This window comes from Chlorocebus sabaeus, chromosome 1 (genome assembly GCF_047675955.1).
Source record: "Chlorocebus sabaeus isolate Y175 chromosome 1, mChlSab1.0.hap1, whole genome shotgun sequence".
Classification (NCBI taxonomy): Eukaryota; Metazoa; Chordata; class Mammalia; order Primates; family Cercopithecidae; genus Chlorocebus; species Chlorocebus sabaeus.
The window spans coordinates 70954920-70973871 of NC_132904.1; the positions used below are offsets into that span (position 1 = coordinate 70954920).

The following is an 18952-nucleotide window of genomic DNA, read 5'->3' on the forward strand; positions in this document are numbered from 1 at the left end:
ACTTTCATTTGCCCAACAGCACAGCTATCATGGATGCTGATGGGGCCCCAGAGCCCCCTTCGCCAGGCTGCTGTCATCAGCCTAGAGCTGTCCCCATCCCCAGAGATTTGGCCTGAGTCAAATATGAGCACGCCCTGGGAGAGTAAGTACCCCTGTAGCAACTAGCAGCCAATGACTGATATAGGGTAGCAAAATAAGGTCACAAAAGGTGGGGCCAATTCTGTGATGAAAAAAGAGCTTCAGAACCTTCCCAAGGAACGAGGCTATTGCTAATCTCCAACCAAGAGCACTCCTTTGCTTACCTTTCTTCCACTGCTCTATTCTGCAGTAGCTCACAGCTGCTCCCTTCCCCACAGCTGATGGGAACCTCCTCAAAACCTTCTTGTCCCCCTTCCCTGCCAAGGTGGCCCACAACCAATGACTGACTGCTTTGGGGATACAAAAGACCAGCTGCCTTGTCTCAAGGGAGTGTAATTCTGCTGTGGGACTTATGCCCCCATATATAACAGTTCCCTGTGGATCAGGCTAAGGCTAGATGTGACCGAGACACACTTTGTATGGTACTTTCCCTTTCCTGTCTACTCCACTCTCTCCCTTGCAGGTTTTTCCTGAAAAACACTTCCCATCAATGTCTGTCGGATGGCCAGGTGTGGTGGCTCACGTCCATAATCTCAGCCCTTTAGGAGGCTGAGGCGGGAGGATTGCTTGAGCCCAGGAGTTTGAGACCAGCCTGGGAAAATAGTGAGACCTCATCTCTACTAAAATAAAATATTAGCTGGATGGGATGGAACATGCCTGTAGTCCTAGCTACTTGGGAAACTGATGTGGGAGGATCGCTTGAGCCTAGGAAATCGAAGCTGCAGTGAACCCTGATTAGGCCACTGCACTCCAGCCTGAGCCACAGAGCGAGACCCTGTCTCAAAAAAAAAAAAAAAAAAAAAAAAGACTGTCTCAAGATCTGTTTCCAGGAAACCCAACTTCAGACTACAGGTGTCAGTACTCTGCCATCCTTTTCCCAAATCACTTTCTCATTCATTTCCGGGGACTGTTCAGATCCATGTTCCAGGCTGTGTATACCATGGGACCTAAATTGGGCTGAAAGTACATGCAGGTGCTAGGTCAAAAACAACTGGGCTCTATGGAAGTACTTGTAAGGAATACCTACTTACTGCATAGGGTTGTTATGAGGGTTTTAAAAGCTAAATGAGTTCAAGTGTGTAAAACGCTTAGACCAATGCTTTGCATGGAGTAAATGCTCTTAAGTATTAGTGCAGAGACTTCTGGGATTTTTTGTTTACTTATGTATTCCAAGTGTGCCTAGGTGAATGCTTGGCACATAGTAGGCACTCAATAATACCTGTTGAATTGAGGATTGGTTTTGCTTTGAGGGCTTAAGGTGATGTGTCAGGATTTGGCCAGCAGAGGGCAGAACCTGTGAGGCCAAAGCTCCTACAGGCTTTGACTTACAAGTGGTTGCAGGACAGGCTCCCAGAAAACAGGGTTGGAGGGAGGGCTGCGTGGAGTGACTATACCATAGGAGATATATATATATATATATATATATATATTTTTTTTTTTTTGGAGATTGAGTTTCACTCTTGTTGCCCAGGCTGGAGTGCAATGGCATGATCTTGGCTCACTGCAACCTCTGCCTCCTGTGTTCAAGAGATTCTCCTGCCTTAGCCTCCCAAGTAGCTGGGATTACAGGTGTGCACCACCAAATCTGGCTAATTTTGTATTTTTTTAGAAGAGATGGGGTTTCACCATGTTGATCAGGCTGGATCGAACTCCTGACCTCAAGTGATTCACCCGCCTCACCTCCCAAACTGTTGGGATTACAGGCTTGAGCCACTGTGCCTGGCCACCGTAGGATATTAGAATGTTTAAATTTTACTCCCTTCAAATCCTAGAATTTTATTTAGCCCAACCTGGGTGTATTTAAGGAAACATACTGAGCTTTTAGTTTGTGAATTCAGGCAGATCCGTTGTTCCAGGCCCCGAGATCCCTGCAGTTGCCCTGGTGTCTGTAGCTCCTTCTTTAAACTTGTGAACTACCCCATACACTTCAGAAATTCCCTTCTGTACTTATGCTAATATACATCAGGTGCCTGTAACTTGCAACCGAAATAATTTGTATTTTATGATTAAGCCCATGGAGTGTGAGGACTGTGTGAAGGGGAGCCTTCTCCACTGGGGACACTGAAGTCATAGAGTAGCCCCAGGAGGCCTGCTTCCTGCTGTCTCCCCAGCCTACCTGCCCTCATCAGGAAGGAGCTCCCTGACATCTGCCTCCAGGCTTCCCTGATCTTGTTCCCTTCATTCACTCTGCCCATTTAGCTCTGTCCTAGCTTTCAAAGCCCAGTTCACATTCTACCTCTCTCTGACTCCGCCTAGTCAATTTCATTTCTCAAAATCCTTATGGCATTCATCACCTGACCATTCATTCTTACACCCACTTGGCGTCCCATATTTTATTTGGAAGTTTGGGCTGGGTGGTGTCTAAAGTCCTATCAGCTGTAAATTTCTCAATCTGTTGTCTTCGTATATGTCATATCTCCTTGAGGAAGTCTCCATCTTCTCCCTCAAGAAGAGATGAGGAAGGGTTTGAGCAACGGGGCTCAGCACAGGTTTGCAGAGCATCAACATAACCGCACATGGCAGCAAATGTGGTCCATGATCTCCATTCAAGAACCCAAAGGCTTTTATTTTTATTTTTTCAAAATGGAAGTACCTTTTTTCCTTTTATTATATAAGTAACATACTTATGGTCAAGTCAGTCAAATATTACATAAATTTATAATGTGGAAAGGGAAAATCACCCATAATTCAATTCCTCAGAGATAACTACTATCAAAATATTATTTCAGAGTTCTGCTATACACAAATATGCATGTTTCAATGAGTACTTCTGGGGACCACATGGAGATCCCTTAAGTTGGAACTGGACAAACAGAACAGTGGATGGTTCTAGCTGAGATTCGGGATAGTTTCTGAATTCAGAAGTATTCACCAGCCACATCGCATGTATTAGCTGGAACCATATATGAAACTACAATACTCAGCTGTTTCTAACCTACACAGTGATTACATATGGCTCCACTTAATGTATATGAAGCCTAGAATGTCAGAACTGATAGAGCCTTAGAGACTTTCAAGTCTATTTCATTATGTTGAAGAGGAAAACAGATGAGAAATAGAAGTGTCCAGCCTAAGATCATATATCACCTTAAGTGGTAGAATCAGGGCTGCTTCTCTTCCTACTGGACCATGTACCTACGTCTCATACTCTGCTTCTTTTAATATAATAATATTTTAGGTGCGATATCAGTCTTGTCTTTTTTTTTTTTTTTTTTTTTTTTGAGACAGAGCCTTGCTCTGTCGCCCAGGCTGGAGTGCAGTGGTGCAATCTTGGCTCACTGCAACCTCCGCCTCCCGGGTTCAAACAATTCTCCTGCCTCAGCCTCCCAAGTAGCTGGGAATACAGGCATCCGCCATCAGGCCTGGCTAATTTTTGTATATTTTTAGTAGACGGGGTTTCACCATGTTGGCCAGGCTGGTCTCGAACTCCTGACCTCAGGTGATCCGCCCACCTTGGCAATATCAGTCTTTTAGAAGCAGATTCAATATGACATCAGAAAACTCACAGATAGTCGTGGTGGCTCACACCTGTAATCCCAGCACTTTGGGAGACCGAGATGGGCAGATCACTTGAGGCCAGGAGTTCGAGACGAGCCTGGGCAACAACATGGTGAAACCCTGCCTCTACTTAAAAAAAAAAAAAATATATATATATATATATATATAAAAATTAGCTGGGTGTGGTGACAGGAACCTGTAATCCCAGCTACTCAGGTGGCTGAGGCAGGATAATTGCTTGAACCTGGGAGGTGGGGGTTGCAGTAAGCCAAGACTGGGTCGCTGCACTGCAGCCTGGGTGACATAGGGAGACTGTCTCAAAAAAAAGAAAAAGAAAAAGAAAACATTTCTCACAGAACTCAAAACTGAAGAGGCAGCTTTGGAGGTAGTTTAGTCCTGTTGACTGGCAATGTGGCTGGTAGGTACCCTGTGACTTGGTTCAAGAAGCATATGAACCATAGAGCTAACAAGGCCTAACATTCAGGGTCCTGACTCACATGAGCTCCTTCTTAAGGTCCTAGTAGGGGCCCTAGCAACATATTAATGTGGCAGTATATTTTCATAATGTTTGCAAAAGTAAGATATTTTAGAATTCTTTTTCTTAAAGAGAGTGTCCCCAGAATTGTATGACCTTCAGGCCTGGATCCACTCCTGTGTGGCACAGAGTTTTGAAAAGCACTAGGCAAGGAGACCAGAGTTCCTGGGTTCCAATCATGGCACTACTCAGGCCCAAATGGGCGGCACAGCACTTGCCCTGCTTTCTTTATGGGAGCGCGAGTGGGAGTGGTGGCAGGGTGGTGGTGGTAAATCATATCTGTGATATGGGATAATCATCACTGCTTCTCATGGCTTTTGAAGATAACACATAAAAAATGTGTCCCCAGAGCATCTTCCTGTCTCATTTCCCTCTGCTACAACTTCTCCTTTCTCCAACCTTCAGGCCCCCAGTACTCCAGCCACTGAACCAGTTATTGGTCATTATCTGTTGCTACTTTTATATGTTTGTTCATGGACTCCCACTGTTTATAAAGTCTATCTTTTCCTGGGAAAAAATCCTTATGCACAAGGCTTCGGTCTACCAGTCCCTCTTCTCCCACCCCAGTGACAACCTCCCTTAGCCCTGTGTCTTGTTGCTCTTACAGATAGGGACACTGAGACCTGATGCAGTCCACAGCAGAGTTCTGGAGGCCCCAGACGCAATCCCCAGGTGTCTTGGTCTTCCACCATTCCAGCCCTCTCGTGTTAGATCATAGACACACGGTTCTTGATATACACATGATAGGGGTCACTACGCTTGTCCACTTTGCGGGAGCGGGTATATCCCAGGATGAGGCTGCCCACAGTGACAGCAAATAGAAACATGACAAAGAGAATGTACATGTAGGAGTTGTCATCACGGCCAGGTAGGCTGGCCCGTCGCTCTTCAGTCTGGTTGTCTGGCCCCAGCCCTGGCCCTGGCCGGCAGAGCAAATTGCTGTGAAGAGTGGCATTTAAAGCCTTCAGCACGGCATGTAGGCTCTCATACCAAGTCTCAGTTCCATTGGTAGTCTCCATAGCAACAGGGATTGAGGTGGGGGAAGATTCGGTAGAAGCTCTGGTGGCAAGAGAAAAGAGAGAGGGGATGGCTCTGTCACCTGGAGCTCAAATGACCTCCTCCCTTCAGATCCCAGTAAAATCCTAGCATCATGGCTGATATGGTTTGGCTGTGTCCTCACCCAAATCTCATCTGGAATCATAGCTCCCATAATCCCCATGTGTCATGGGAGGGACCCAGTAGGAAGTAACTGAATCATGGGGGTGGGTTTTTCCCATGCTGTTCTCATGACAGTAAATAAGTCTCAAGAGATCTGATGGTTTTATAAAGGGCAGTTCCCCTGCACCTGCTCTCTTGCCTGCCACCATGTAAGATGTGCCTTTGCTCCTCCTTTGCCTTCTGCCGTGATTGTGAGGCCTCCCCAGCCATGTGGAACTGTGAGTTCATTAAACCTCTTTTTCTTTATAAACTGCCCAGGCTCGGGTATTCCTTCATGGCAGTATGAAAATGGACTAATACAATAGCTTATTCTGGTTACTTGATTACATGTTTGTCTTTTCCACTAGACCACATACTAAATAATAAAGGCAGGGCCTATATTTGTTTTACTGACTGCTATATGCAATCACTTATGACAGCACTCAATAAGTACTCAATAAATAATTGTAGAATAAAGCCTTCCCCAACCATCAGAACCCATATTAATCTCTCATTTCTTTAGATTCTATAAATCACTGAACTTCAGGTTAGAAGGACCTTAAGGATTATTTAATGTAACTCTTGCCATTTTATACACAGGGAAACTGAGGCCTTGAGAGAAGAAGTGGCTTATCCATGATCACAGAATATTGGAGGTAGAGCCAAGACAGAAAGCTCTGCTCCTTGTGGCTAGCTTAGAGCTGCTTCCACTTCCAAGCTAGCTCTCAGCAGGACTGTGTGGCACCATAAGAAGACATTCATCACAACTCTCCTTCAGCACAGTTCTCTTTATAGACTCCACAGACAGGCTGGGCACAGTGGCTCACGCTTGTAATCCCAGCACTTTGGGAGGCTGAGGTGGGTGGATCACTTGAGGTCAGGAGTTGGAGACCAGCCTTACCAACATGGTGAAACCCCATCTCTACTAAAAATACAAAAATTAGCTGGGCGTGGCGGTAAGCACTTGTAATCCCAGCTACTTGGGAGGCTGAGGCAGGAGAATCACTTGGACCCAGAAGGTGGAGGTTGCAGTGAGCCAAGATAGAGCTGCTGTATTCCAGCTTGGGCCACAGAGTGTGACTTTGTCTCAAAAGAAAAAAAAAAAAAAGACTCCATGGACACCTTTTTGGAAGATGCCTGGGGATGGTTTAAATTTCATCCTACCTAGAGGCCAGAAGCTGGATCATTTGAGCTCTCAAGCATCCTGTGTCCCAAAGACTAGATATTCCTAGTTATTTGCAGAAATTTTGTTGGAAAGGAGGTGGTCAGGGAAATGGGAACAGGTTGGTAACCACTGTAGGCACTGGAGAAGAGAAGAACAGCTTGGGCCTGAGGGCGGGAGAGTGAAAGGAGTTCTCAGTCTGGCTTGGGGTTTACCTGCCCACAAAAAGAAGACACAAGCACGCCAACTATCTTGTCTCCTGAAATAAAGTCATTATGTACCTGGCATATACTAAGTGATTATAAATGTTCCTTTTCCTTCTTCTCAGAGATCCTTAGTCTATAATATAGAAATAACTTTTTTTTTTTTTTTTTTTTTTTGAGACGGTGTCTCGCTCGTCGCCCAGGCTGGAGTGCAGTAGCGCGATCTCAGCTCACTGCAAGCTCCGCCTCCTAGATTCACGCCATTCTCCTGCCTCAGCCTCCCGAGTAGCTGGGACTACAGGCGCCCACCACCATGCCCGGCTAACTTTTTTGTATTTTTAGTAGAGATGTGGTTTCACCGTGTTAACCAGGATGGTCTTGATCTCCTGACCTCGTGATCCACCCGCCTCAGCCTCTCAAAGTGCTGGGATTACAGGCGTGAGCCACTGTGCCCAGTCAGAAAGAACATCTTAAAACAGACTTGCATCCTTGTCTCTGAAAAACCATATGTCATTCCCTGTAAACAAGGCCCCACACTCACTTCCTTTAGGGAAGTCTCCGTTCAGTGCTCCCCACCCCTCAGCCACACTACACCACCTTTATCATCACAGCCTTCCCTTCCCCCCAACACTTAACATATAAGGCAATATGTGGCTATCCTCTTGTTTTTGATAAGGATATCATCAGGCCACATGCGCCTGGTCAGCAGGGCTATGTCTCTTCCTCCAATCTGGAGGACTACCCTGAGACTGGGTGTTCTCCTTTCCCAGGGCACTACCCTGCGACTGGCTGGGCATTCCCTTTTTCTAGGGGACTGCCCTAAGACTGAATGGGTATTATCCTTCTCTCAATAGTTTCTAGTAAAGATGTCCACTTTAAGGAATTCTCTATGGGCCAAGCATTCAGTCCTCCATCATATGGGCAGAACTGTTAACAAACTAAAGTTAACTAATGTGACTATTAACCATAAGATCTCTTCCCTGGAAAATACGATCATTCTGACCATGATAAATATTCATCAATGGCTCTATGAACGCAATTAGCCAGGACTGGGCGGCATTTTATGCAAGGCCTTTGGGGCCCTCTGCCATCTAGTACTCGTGCTGTCCTGTCTGGATGGAGGAGGGGAGAAGAACAAGAGCTCACTGAGTTAAGATCCAGGAGATATACGTTCTCATCTACTACCCCATGTGTCAGGCAAAAGATCTGTGGCTGCTGCTTCCCTCGTGTCTGCCAATAGCAAGTAGGAGCAGCGTGAGGAAATAAATAACTCAAAAAATCATCCAGATAGTTATCACCAATATGGGCCAGGCCCTGTGATGGGAGCTTGGGGTGGCTCAGATCCAGTGCCTTCGCCCAGATCCAGGGGCGCTGCTCTGATACAATGCAGGGGACAAGCCAGGAGCTACTAAGGCTGAAAGGAATAAGTAATGGATACTGATCAGGGCTTAGAGAGTGTCCACAGTGATGGAGGCATTTGAGTTGGACCTTGAAGGATTTTTAAGAGGCAGAGAAGACAAAGGAAGGCAACATGAGCAAAGGCACAACAAAGTGTGTACATGTTTAGAAGAATGGAAAGTAGCATAAAGAGGTTGAAGTGTAAGATGTGTAGAAGAATAGCATAGGATGTGGGACAGGAGAGATAGGAGCCAGATCATGGGGAGCCTTGAGTGCCATGCTGTAGAGTTGGAACTTTATTCTGTAGCTAGGGAAGATAAAATGGTCAGATCTGTGCCTGGAAAGGATACTCTGACTGTCATGTGGACTGGAGGGAGCTAGAATTGAGGCAGTGAGCCCAGCTACAAGAGTCTTGAAATAGTTTAGCGCAAGATGCTGAGTCACGAGTTGGGGCAGAGAGGATAACAAAGTGGGGAAGTGGGGGTAGAGACAGATGTGAGACCTGAGGAGGAAATGGCCAAGTAAGGGTTGAAAGAGGAAGGGGCCTCAGGCAATTTCACAGGTAGACAACAAACAAACAGTGTAAGTGTCTGGAGGAGCCTACTCTGAAGGAAATAAGTTCCTTTTCCTGGTTGGGCTTCAGTTTCTTCATCTACCAAAAGAGATGACCATAGAGTTGTTGTATGGTAGGTATAGAGTTTCAGTTTTGCAAGATGAAAAGGTTCTGGAGATCTGCTGCACAACAAGGTGAATCTAGCTAACACTACTGAGTGTACACTCAAGAATGACTAAGATGGTACATTTTTATGTGTGTGTGTTTTAAGCACAATTTAAAAAAATAGGCCAGGTGTGGTGGCTCACTCCTTTAATCCCAGTACTTTGGGAGGCTGAGGTGAGCGGGTCACCTGAGGTCAGGATTTCGAGACCAGCCTAGCCAACGTGGAGAAACCCCGTCTCTACTAAAAATACAAAAATTAACCAGGCACATGCCTCTATTTCCAGCTTCTCAGGAGGCTGAGGCAGGAGAACCGCTTGAACTTGGGAGGCGGAGGTTGCAGTGAGCCGAGATCATGCCACTGCACTCCAGCCGGGGCAGCAGAGCAAGACCTCTGTCTCAAAAAAAAAAAAAGAAAAGAAAAATGATCATCCTTGGCCTCCTCCTTCAAGGCTTGCTATGAGTATACACTTGTATTATACAGAAGACAGATGAAAAACTTTTTATTTTCAGGAAGCAAATATGTACATATAGGTTTTTTAAAAAAAATGGACGCAGCACATACTGTGAAGGTGAAAGCTCCTAGTCGTCCCGAGCTCCAATCCCAGGGCAGGGCAGTTACCATTCAGTTTTCTTACGTATCATCAGAAAGGGGTTTTAACTGACAGGGAGAGAGGGAGGGAAATCTCAATCTGGAAGACTCACCAGCTAGCAAATCCGCTGGCTCGCAGTCAGTTTCAGGAGTCTCTTTGTGGACACACTAAGGCTCCTCAACCCCCGAGCCTCTTCAGGATGTCTCTGGACACATCTGAGATCTCAGTATTGACTTCGGAGCTGGGAAAGCCCAGAGCTAGAAAGCAGGAGAGAAAGCAGAAAAGGAAGGAACCAGGGTGGATTGCCCAAGGCCAGGCCCCAGGGATTATGCAATAGTCCTGCTGTGGGCTCTGACCCCCTCCCACAGCCCCTCCCCTCCCTGCAGCAGCTGGGTCAGGCCAGCCTAGGGTTGCAGTTAAAGGAACTGTGCAGTGACCAAAGGGCCTCTGATTGCTGTCCCCCAACTCCAGACTTAGTGTCTTCATTGGGTGACATCATGAGAAACCTATTTAACATGTGGACTCCCACTCAGGGACCAGCTGATGATGCAGCCTCAAACATTCCCTTTCCTAAGGGTTACCTTAGCAAGGGCCTTTTAGAATGCCAAGGGAACAGACATGAGTGGGAGAATGCCAGCTGCGTTGATATTTTACACAGAAACAAATGATGTGTTACCACCCAATCTATTCAGATAGACAGGATATGAACACGGTCACAGAATGAACACTCTCTGTAGCAGAGCTTTGTTGTGAAAATTAAAGAACATCATGTAGTACTTGGCACTAGACACTGCACAGATGCCGGTGGTTGTATTTTATAGAGCAGAGGCTGGAAGGGCCTTCAGAGCCCATCTAGGCTATATGCCCTTACTTTACGGTGAAGGAAATGGAAACCCAGGGGGTTGTCCCGGCTCAGCTGCTCCTTGTGTGACTTTGGACATAAGACTTCCCTTTTCTGTGCCTCAGCTTCTGTCTGCATCTGTAAAATGAAGGGGTCCCAGTTGGTTCTAACGTCCTGTGATGATTTGAATCATGAAACCAAGCTGTGAAACCATGGGAAGTTAGGCTGATGGGAGAAGCATTTTGGGGGATTTCTAGAGCTTCTCAAATCCCAAGATAGAGAAGGCTGTGGACCTTTTCCTCACAAGTTAAGATGCTTCTGAGCCCTGGGACTGACTTACATCTAATATCCCAGCTGAGCCAAACTGAGGGATTTACTCATTTTTCCTCTTCACAGCTCACCTGCCAGGATGATCCAGCCTGAGGAGGAGATAGACTCTGCAGAAAGTGGGAGAAGGGGACAGTGTGGAGGTCAGCGGGGGGCTTTGAGGCAGTGTTCCATGAGAGGAATAAAGATTCATGAGACCTTTCACACCTCAGGGCCTCTCTGGATAGACTAGGATGTTTGTGATTCTCACAGGAGGAGGAAAGAGGCCATAGTTCCACACCTCTAGGTGCTGGGTTTGTGTGGGAGGGAGGGCCTGGGTGCAAGGGCCTCCTGTCTGAATTAGGAGAGGCAGAAAGCTGATGGAGGCACAGGTTGGTTCTCTATGGGGCTCTGGGACTGCCTCTGGGGCTCAAGCTGGGGACTCACAGTCAGGAACAGGGGAGTTTTGCCACTGTTTCTGAGTTCCTTGGCTTCCCTGTCCCTGATTACCAAGATCCCTGGATGGGAAAGACAGAGCTCCTGCCCTGGAGAGGTCTTGCCTTGAAATAGAAGATAGGCCAGTGAGGAAAGAAGGTGAGCAGATGGCCAAGCTGACAGGGACTTTAAGGATCTTCTAGAATCTAGATTCCAGGTCAACCCTCCATTTCGTAGATGAGGGAAATGAAGCTCAGAAGGGAGAAGTGACTAGTCCAAAATGACGTGGCCCATAAATGGCAGCACTCAGACAAGAACCCAGGTGTTTGGGGGTACTGTTCAGGTGCTCTTTCCACTACAAATGGCAGTGTTTCCTCACGTCTAAGCTTCACATCACACCAGACACAGCCTCCTAGTGTCATGGGGCATCATCTCCTCTAACTTTGTTACTATGGCCTTTTCGTGCACCACAGATTCTCACCAGTCTTAGTCAAGGACCCAGTGAGATGGAGCTTGGTAAGCTTCGGAGGAGGAGGTAGCCTTCCTTTATGCTCTCGTCTCCCATGCACCCCGCTGCTCCAGACCTACTCCTGATTCCCTAGATGAGCCAGGTTCACTCTCTGTTCCTGCTATTTCCCACATATTACCAGGTTCTCACAAAATGCACTTGCCTTGCACTTGTCCAACCCCTACTTGGGGACTGAAGCTGTGATCTGAGGGATGAACTGGGGATCTTAGGGGGGTTTTCGTTCAGGTTGCTCTGGGGAAAAGTGAAACTCTACCCTTGGGTCTTTCTTTCCCATTGCTCCATTTCAGCTACTCTTTCAGAATGAGCGTCTTCAGTGTCTGGAAATGAAGTACAGAGAGGCAGGTAGAAAAAGTCAGATAAAGCAGGTAGGTGATCCAAAGACAGCTCCTGGGGTGTACAGTTTTGCCACTGTCCCGTCAGTGGTCTTACCACTCTTGTGGACTGGAGAACTGGTGGAGTGGGAGAGGAGTTGAAGGAGTAGCCCCTAGCATCCAGTTGGAAGGACAAAGGAATAGAATCTGAGCTGGAAGAGATCTTCATGATCATGTTGTTGGTGCAACCCCCTCATTCAACCAGTGGGAAAATAGACCCTCCTCCCCAAGGCAATCACCTGCTTAAAGTCTCACAGCCCAGTAGTGGCAGAGTTGGAGCCAGAAACCAAGTATCTTGACTTCCCCTCCACAGACCTTTCCACTATAAGTTCCCTTCTGCCAGTAGGGCAGACTCTAAACTCTTCTCATTACCACTGAAGCTCCTTGAAATGTGACTCTTTGACACTGGCCTCATCTCCCCGCAGCTCTTCTCAGTGGCCTGCACCCATGACACTGAACTACAGGCCGCTCTCCAAATACTCCTTGCACTTGCACATCTCTTGCCTTTGCTCATGCTGTTTTCTTAAACAAGAATGCCCTTCCTCTTTTTACCTGCCCGGCAAACTCCTACTCATCCTTCAAGACCCAGCTCCAATTCATCTCTGTAGACCTTCTCCTGGGACACCTCCTTCCTCACTCCCTAGCCAGTTAGTCTCTCCCTCTTGTTTTTTTTCCCAAAAGTGGTTTGCACGAAACCTGATTAGAGCACTATGCTGTAATTGAAATTGTGTGTGTGTGTGTGTGTGTGTGTGTGTAACTATGCTTTGAGGTAAGAGGACAGGGTCCTGTGCCTCATACATTTCTTTATTTCCCAGCCCTGATACCTAGCAGGCATTCAAGAATAAATGAATCAATGCCTCTTCTCTAAGAGCATTCCTCTGCTCTGGCACACACATATACATTCATGAAAACAGCTTGCAATATTTAAAAAGCAACCTCCAGGGAAGGGCAAAACAGATTTCATTTGGTCTGGGGAAGGGATGGCTCAAAGAAAAGAAGTCATCTCAGTCAGGTGGGGTGAGTCACAGGAGGAGGAATTCGAAGCTTTCTTTGGAAGCCCAGATGCTCCCTGCACCTGGACCCCATTCAATCCAAAGGGCAAACATTCTTGGCCTCAAAACACCAGCAATGGCTTTGCAACCCTCTTCCCTGTGTACCTACCCAGGGTGTGGCTACATACACCCACCCACTGCACACACACACACAGTCCAACTCCCCGGTCCTTCGGCTTGTGATCTTGCCGTTCAAGTGTTCCTTTCATGATTCTAATCTTGGCTGTATGCTTGGCTCTGTGTCCTTGAGCACTGCATTTACTTCCTCTGAACCTCATCTATAAGATGGGGATAATGATCCCTGCCCTGCCTAACTCACATGAGAACTGGAGGAGACAAGAGATGGGAAAGTTTTAGAAACTGCAAACATACAAGAAAATTATCAGGCAGCCTGGTCACACTGTTTCCTTTTCTGTCTCCATATCTTTCCTTTCCCCCCATATTATCAAGAACAGCCATCTCTATGTCTCCTTTCCCACCCCAGCTCTCCTAGCCTTAGACGCAACCAGGAGGTTCTTCTTATTCTTCTTGATTCCCAGGAACCTCACCTTCTCCAGAAGCCTTCCTTGTTTCCCACCCTCTCTGATCATCCCTGCAGTCCTTTATCATTGAGGGGTACCATTCTGTAGTCCTGTAGCTGGTGGAGAACACATCAGAGGGGGAATCAGGAGACCTGGGTTCCTGCCCCTACTGTGCCAACACGTCTAGTCATGCAGTTTGGTTGAGTAACTATCACTCTAGGCCTCATTTTCCTCATCAATAAGCTGGAGTTTCTTGTCTTTCTTCCCTCTCAGAAGGTATTTTGACCACTAGCACATTAAATTTATGGACGTGCTTTGAGAGGTATGGAGTGAGTGAGGGATGGAGAAGGTGATGGTTATCATCTCAAGGAGTCAAGAAAATCTGAAAGCAGTTTCCAGGCCCCCAGCATGGGTCTCCTCCATCAGGAACAGACAAAGTGGACGGATGCAAGGAAATAAGGAGGCGCTCACACGTTTACAATATGCCTTTGTAGGTGAAGTGGAGAGAGCCCTGGGCTAGGACTGAGGAAACTTGGGTTCTAATACTGTTTGGTCTCTGTTGTAACCTTAGGTAAATCATCTCCCCTGGGGTATCAGTTTCCCTATATGCAAATTAGTGGGGAGTCTGGAGAGGATTTTAGGAGGGGATACTTTGGTGGGCTTTCATGCAAGGACTAAACTCACTTATTTTCGAGATAAGAGACTCCCAGGTCCAATCCCCCTTTCTCCTTCTGTCCCATGGGGTATGCAGGCAACAAGAGCAGGAGGCCCATTTTACAAATGGTGATCCAGGAAAAGCGAGCGCAAGGCGCAGAGCTGAGGGGTGACTGCCCGGGTTTACACAGCCTGTAAACTAGAACTCAAGTCTCCCAACTCCCAGCCTCGACCTATGTTACTGGCAGCAGAAGATGATTTGGGGAGTCCCCAGCTTTCCCGGGACTAGGTCAGACAGGGTGAGGGACACAGTGTGGTAGAGGGAATGGGCAAGTCAGCTCCGCAGAGCCAGTGGCCCCGGCCAAATGAGACTGTGCTGGGTCCTGAAGTGTCTTTTCTGCGCGTGCACTGGCTGCCAGCCGCAGGTGTTCGCTTGCACTCCTGTGGGTGTGGAAGAACTTTTCTTGTCGCCGTCTTGAGGGCTGGGAGTAACGGCGCAAGTCCCCACGGTTTCCAGACGGAGCGCGCAGAGCCCAGCTCCCTACTCCCACATGCTGCTCTGCGATCACTGCGCTCGGGAGGATCGGGGAGGATCCCGGAGGACTTGCTCCGTATTTGCAGCGCCCACCCCTGCCCCACGCCTCGTCGGTTCCACGGTCTCACGGAGAGCGCCCCGTGACCCTTGGAAGGGAGGCAGAAGACCCCTCACTTGCACCCCAGGCTGTAGCTCAGCCTTCCCAGCTCAGTGGGTGCCTTACCTACCTCTCAGCAAGGCTCTGGGGCGCCCGTTTGCTCGCTGGCCTCTGACCGAGGATGGCCCAGGCGCTGCGACCCTGTGCATTCCACCGGTCCCGTTCCACTCCGCGGGTGCCCGGCACCGCCCAGCGCGCTCTCTGGCTCTGGGCTCCCACCCGCGCTCGGCTCCCTTTTCCCTCCCCCAGGCGTCCCCTCCCCCTGCCCCGCCCGGGCCCCAGCACACCCACTTCTCCCGGGGCTGGCCTTGAGTGCCTCCGCCCAGTTCCTTGGCCTCCCCTGGCCGTGGGCTACGACCCTTCCGTCCCCTGCAGCGCCTGCTTCCTGGACCAGAGACCGAAAGCCTCTCGCTCCGCCGGGCTTCAGCAAGCCCAGCATGAGGTCGATCTCCAGGAGCCGACTTTGCTGCGGTGTGGCTGTGTGGTGGTGGGCGAGTCGCTGCCCCTCACCGGGACTTGGCCTCGCTGTAAAGTTGGTATAGTTCCACCATGCATTCTTCACAGGCTTATGGTTGGGGTCAGATGAGACCTTTGAGTCCAAAGTATTAAAACCAAAGGGTCAACAGCAAGTTAATATGATTCTTACACAAACTTTTCTACATAGGATGCAGAGGCCCAGTTGGAGAAGGGATTTGCCCAGGTGGCAGAGCCCAGACCCAAAATCCGCTACACACCCCCCTCTCTCTGAGTAGCATCAGCAGGTGTTTCCTCCATCAAGCCTCAAAAGTTCCTGACAGTGCCTGACCAACTTGTGTTCAGCCACACCTTACTCATCTCTGTCCCACAACAGTTTATTTTCCACCACCATGCCCTCACTCAAACCGTTGTTTCCTCGCTGGTGACATTGCAGGCTTCAGAGAACTGGGGCAGCTGGGGAATAAGAGCCAAGAGGCTAGTGGCAGAGAAAGGAACAGTTTCAGAGAATTTCTCCCAGGGACCCTGTGGAGCACCCTTTTACCGGCTCACTGCCTCAGAATAATTAATAACAACCTCAGGCCGGGCTCTCTCACTCCCTTGCAGAGGTCTGCTCCAGGATATCTGAGGCACATACTCTCAATTACAGAATCTCAGAATATATCTAAGGCATATTGTACCTACCTTGTTTTGACCCAACTATTCCTTTTTCCTCAATCTGGAGATCACCTCTTAGAAAAGTCATCCTTATCACCTAAGCTTGCAATCTCAATTTTCTTTTTCTTTCTTTCTTTCTTTCTTTCTTTCTTTCTTTCTTTCTTTCTTTCTTTCTTTTTTCTTTCTTTTTCTTTCTTTTTCTTTCTTTTCTTTCTTTCTTTCTTTTCTTTCTTTTCTTTCTTTCTTTCTTTTTTTTTGAGACAGGATCTCACTGTGTCACCCAGACTGGAGTACAGTGGAGTGATTATGGCTCACAGCAGCCTTGAACTCCTGGGCTCAAGTGATCCTCCTCCCTCAGCCTCCTGAGTAGCTGGGACACACCACCATGCCTGGCTAATTTTTGTATTTTATAGAGACTGGGTTTCTGCATGTTGCCCAGGCTAGTCTCGAACTCCTGGGCTCAAGTGACCTGCCCACCTCCACCTCCCAAAGTGCCAGGATTACAGGCATGAACCACCGTGCCTGTCCTGCAGCCTCAGTTTTCAATCTGCCTAAGAATCCCCATGGGAGTTTGTTTTACTGAGTAGACTTTCGGGCTCCACTCCAGAGGCTCTAATTCAGGAAATCTGGAGTGGAGCCCAGAAATCAGCATTTTTAAACAAGATTTCCAAATGACTCTGATGCAGATGGTTCTTGAGACTAGCCATGCAGTCCTGGGTTGGTCAGGGTTCCTTCTCAGATCCTGCCCATGGCCTTGCATTTACTCTCTAGGACTGTTTATGACAGTTATAGAAAGTAACCATTTGTCCACCTCATCTGCTAGGTTGTGAGTTCTTTGAAGATAGGGATTGTCTTTTGTTCTAATAAAATCTTAGAACCAAAGTCTTAGAATCATATCTTAGGATTCTAGAATGTAAATTGGAAGAATTCTCACGAGTTTCCTAGTCAAATCCCTCACGAGCCTAACAGATCCTCCCATTTCTTTATTTTTGGAAACATATCACCCAGGCTGGAGTACAGTGTGCGATCTCGGCTCACTGCAACCTCTGCCTCCCAGGTTCAAGCAGTTCTTGTGCCTCAGCCTCCTGAGTAGCTGGAATTACAGGTGTGCCAAAACACCCAGCTAATTTTTGTATTTTTAGTAGAGATGGGGTTTTGCCATGTTAGCCAGGCTGGTCTCGAACTCTTGACCTCAAGTAATCTGCCCGCCTTGGCCTCCCAAAGTGTTGGGATTACAGGCGTGAGCCACCACACCCCACCTCTATTTCATTTTTGACATGAGGCTATCCAGCTTCTCTTGCACACCTCTAGGGAGCTCACTGCCTGCAAGGCAGTCAGACAGCTCTGACTGTTAGGATATTCTCACATTTTAACAAAAACTGCCTCTTGTTGACTTCTACCCTTTGGTCCTTGCACCCATTGGAGACATAAAATAGAAGTCTGATCTGTGTTCCCTTTTACAGTCCTTCAAGAATTTAAGGTCGGCCAGGAGCAGTGGCTCCTGCCTGTAATCCCAGCACTTTGGGAGGCCAAGGTGGGTGGATCACTTGAGCCTAGGAGTTCAAGACCAACCTGGGTAACATAGTGAGACCTCATTTCTACGAACAATACAAAAATTAGCTGGACATGATGCCATGTGCCTATAGTACCAGCTACTTGAGAGGCTGAGGTGGAGGATTGCTTGAGCCCGGAAGGTCAAGGCTGCAGTGAGCCGAGATTGTGCCACTGCACTCACTATAGCCTGGACAACAAAGTGAGACCCTATCTCAAGAAAAAAAAAAAATTGTCGGGCACAGTGGCTCATGTCTGTAATCCCAGCACTTTGGGAGGCGGGCGGATCATGAGGTCAGGAGTTCAAGACCAGCCTGGTAAATATGGTGAAACCCCGTCTCTACTAAAGATACAAAAAAAATTAGCCGAGCATGGTGGCATGCACCTATAATCCCAGCTACTCGGGAGGCTGAGGCAGAAGAATCGCCTGAACCCAGGAGGCGGAGGTTGCAGTGAGCCAAGATTGCGCCACTGCACTCTAGCCTGGGTGACAGAGCGAGACTCCATCTCAAAGAAAAAAAAAGTAGAATTTAAGGTCTATCCTTTACTTCCCCTTCTCTGGGGTGAGGATAGGCAGGAACCATGTCAGGGAAAGCAGCTGGGCCTTGGAAAGGGGGCTGAGCTGCCTCATGTTCCCCAGCTGTGCCCCGGAGCCTTGCCAGGAGGTTTAGATGAAGTGATGTGTATAATATGCCTAGAGCCGGCCTAGCGTGAGGCATAGGCTTAATAATGGCAGCTTCTATTGTCATTGGATGAGAAAGAGTGGGAGGAAACAGAGTTCCTGTCCCTGGGGATCTCTAGTCTGACAGGGACTTCAAGGAGTTCCCTAATCCAAAGACATTGGAGACATGGCCCTGACCCTGGGATGGGGAAGATGGGGGAGTGGGGTGGATGGAGTTTGAGGGTAGGATGAGCTGATTGAAGGGATAAGGGGAAGACTCACCTAGAGATATGCTGCAAACAAGTCTTGGCTTAAATGTCACCTTCTTGGTGAGGCCTTCCCTGAGCATCCAGTTTCCAAATGCTAATTCCTCCTTTCTCCTGTCTCCCTACCTCCATCCCCTGCCTTACTTTTCAGTAACACCTTATCAGATGATTCTGATATATTTCACTTACTTAAAAAAAAAAATATTTTGTTGTTATTCTTGCTGCATCTTCAACTGAGGCTCACAGCTCCCTCTGCCCTCAGCCCTCTCTTAGAGCTCTCCCTGAGTCTAGATTCCTGTAACCACCTCCTTCTCTTTCCTCTTCAGGCCTAGGGGTGGTAGTGATGCCCAAGTGCTTTCAGCTCCAGGATATCTCACAACCCCTGTGGTTTCCCCACTCTCTGCACATCTCTGAATAGAGCCTTCTTGAATTATCCATATGAGATAGCCATCTTCTTCCTGCAGGACATGACTGGCACAGAGGCCCACTTTCTCTGCTCCTAC

The 18952-nt window shown here is 47.9% G+C and overlaps 1 protein-coding gene and 1 long non-coding RNA gene across 6 annotated transcripts in view; one reads left to right on the forward strand and one right to left on the reverse strand.

The window, feature by feature from the left end:
* Positions 1-6495, forward strand: part of LOC103248030 (uncharacterized) — a 69153-nt gene extending 62658 nt beyond the window's left edge. For both annotated transcript variants that reach the window (XR_012094073.1, XR_005242786.2), the window contains 2 exons: positions 20-142; positions 5969-6495. This is a non-coding gene — a long non-coding RNA (uncharacterized lncRNA). The remainder of the gene's footprint in view (positions 1-19; positions 143-5968) is intronic.
* On the reverse strand, positions 3331-15049 carry KCNE3 (potassium voltage-gated channel subfamily E regulatory subunit 3). Of its 4 annotated transcripts, XM_008020136.3 has the most exons (4): positions 14911-15049; positions 10311-10418; positions 9552-9696; positions 3331-5230 (listed from the first exon to the last, which is right to left on the reverse strand). In XM_008020136.3, the coding sequence occupies exon 4, from the start codon at positions 5188-5190 to the stop codon at positions 4879-4881; it is 312 nt and encodes a 103-aa protein (XP_008018327.1). In that variant the 5' UTR covers positions 5191-5230; positions 9552-9696; positions 10311-10418; positions 14911-15049; the 3' UTR covers positions 3331-4878. The 4 variants fall into 4 exon arrangements, with proteins under 4 accessions (XP_008018327.1, XP_072875554.1, XP_072875552.1 ...); XM_073019453.1 differs by lacking the exon at positions 10311-10418; XM_073019451.1 differs by having other exon boundaries at positions 9552-10418; positions 14907-15049.
* Between the last annotated feature and the right edge of the window lie 3903 nt (positions 15050-18952).

Coding starts and splice junctions, on each gene's coding strand:
- KCNE3 (XM_073019455.1), bottom strand. CDS start 5,190: ATGGAGACTACCAATGGAACTGAGACTTGGTATGAGAGCCTACATGCC.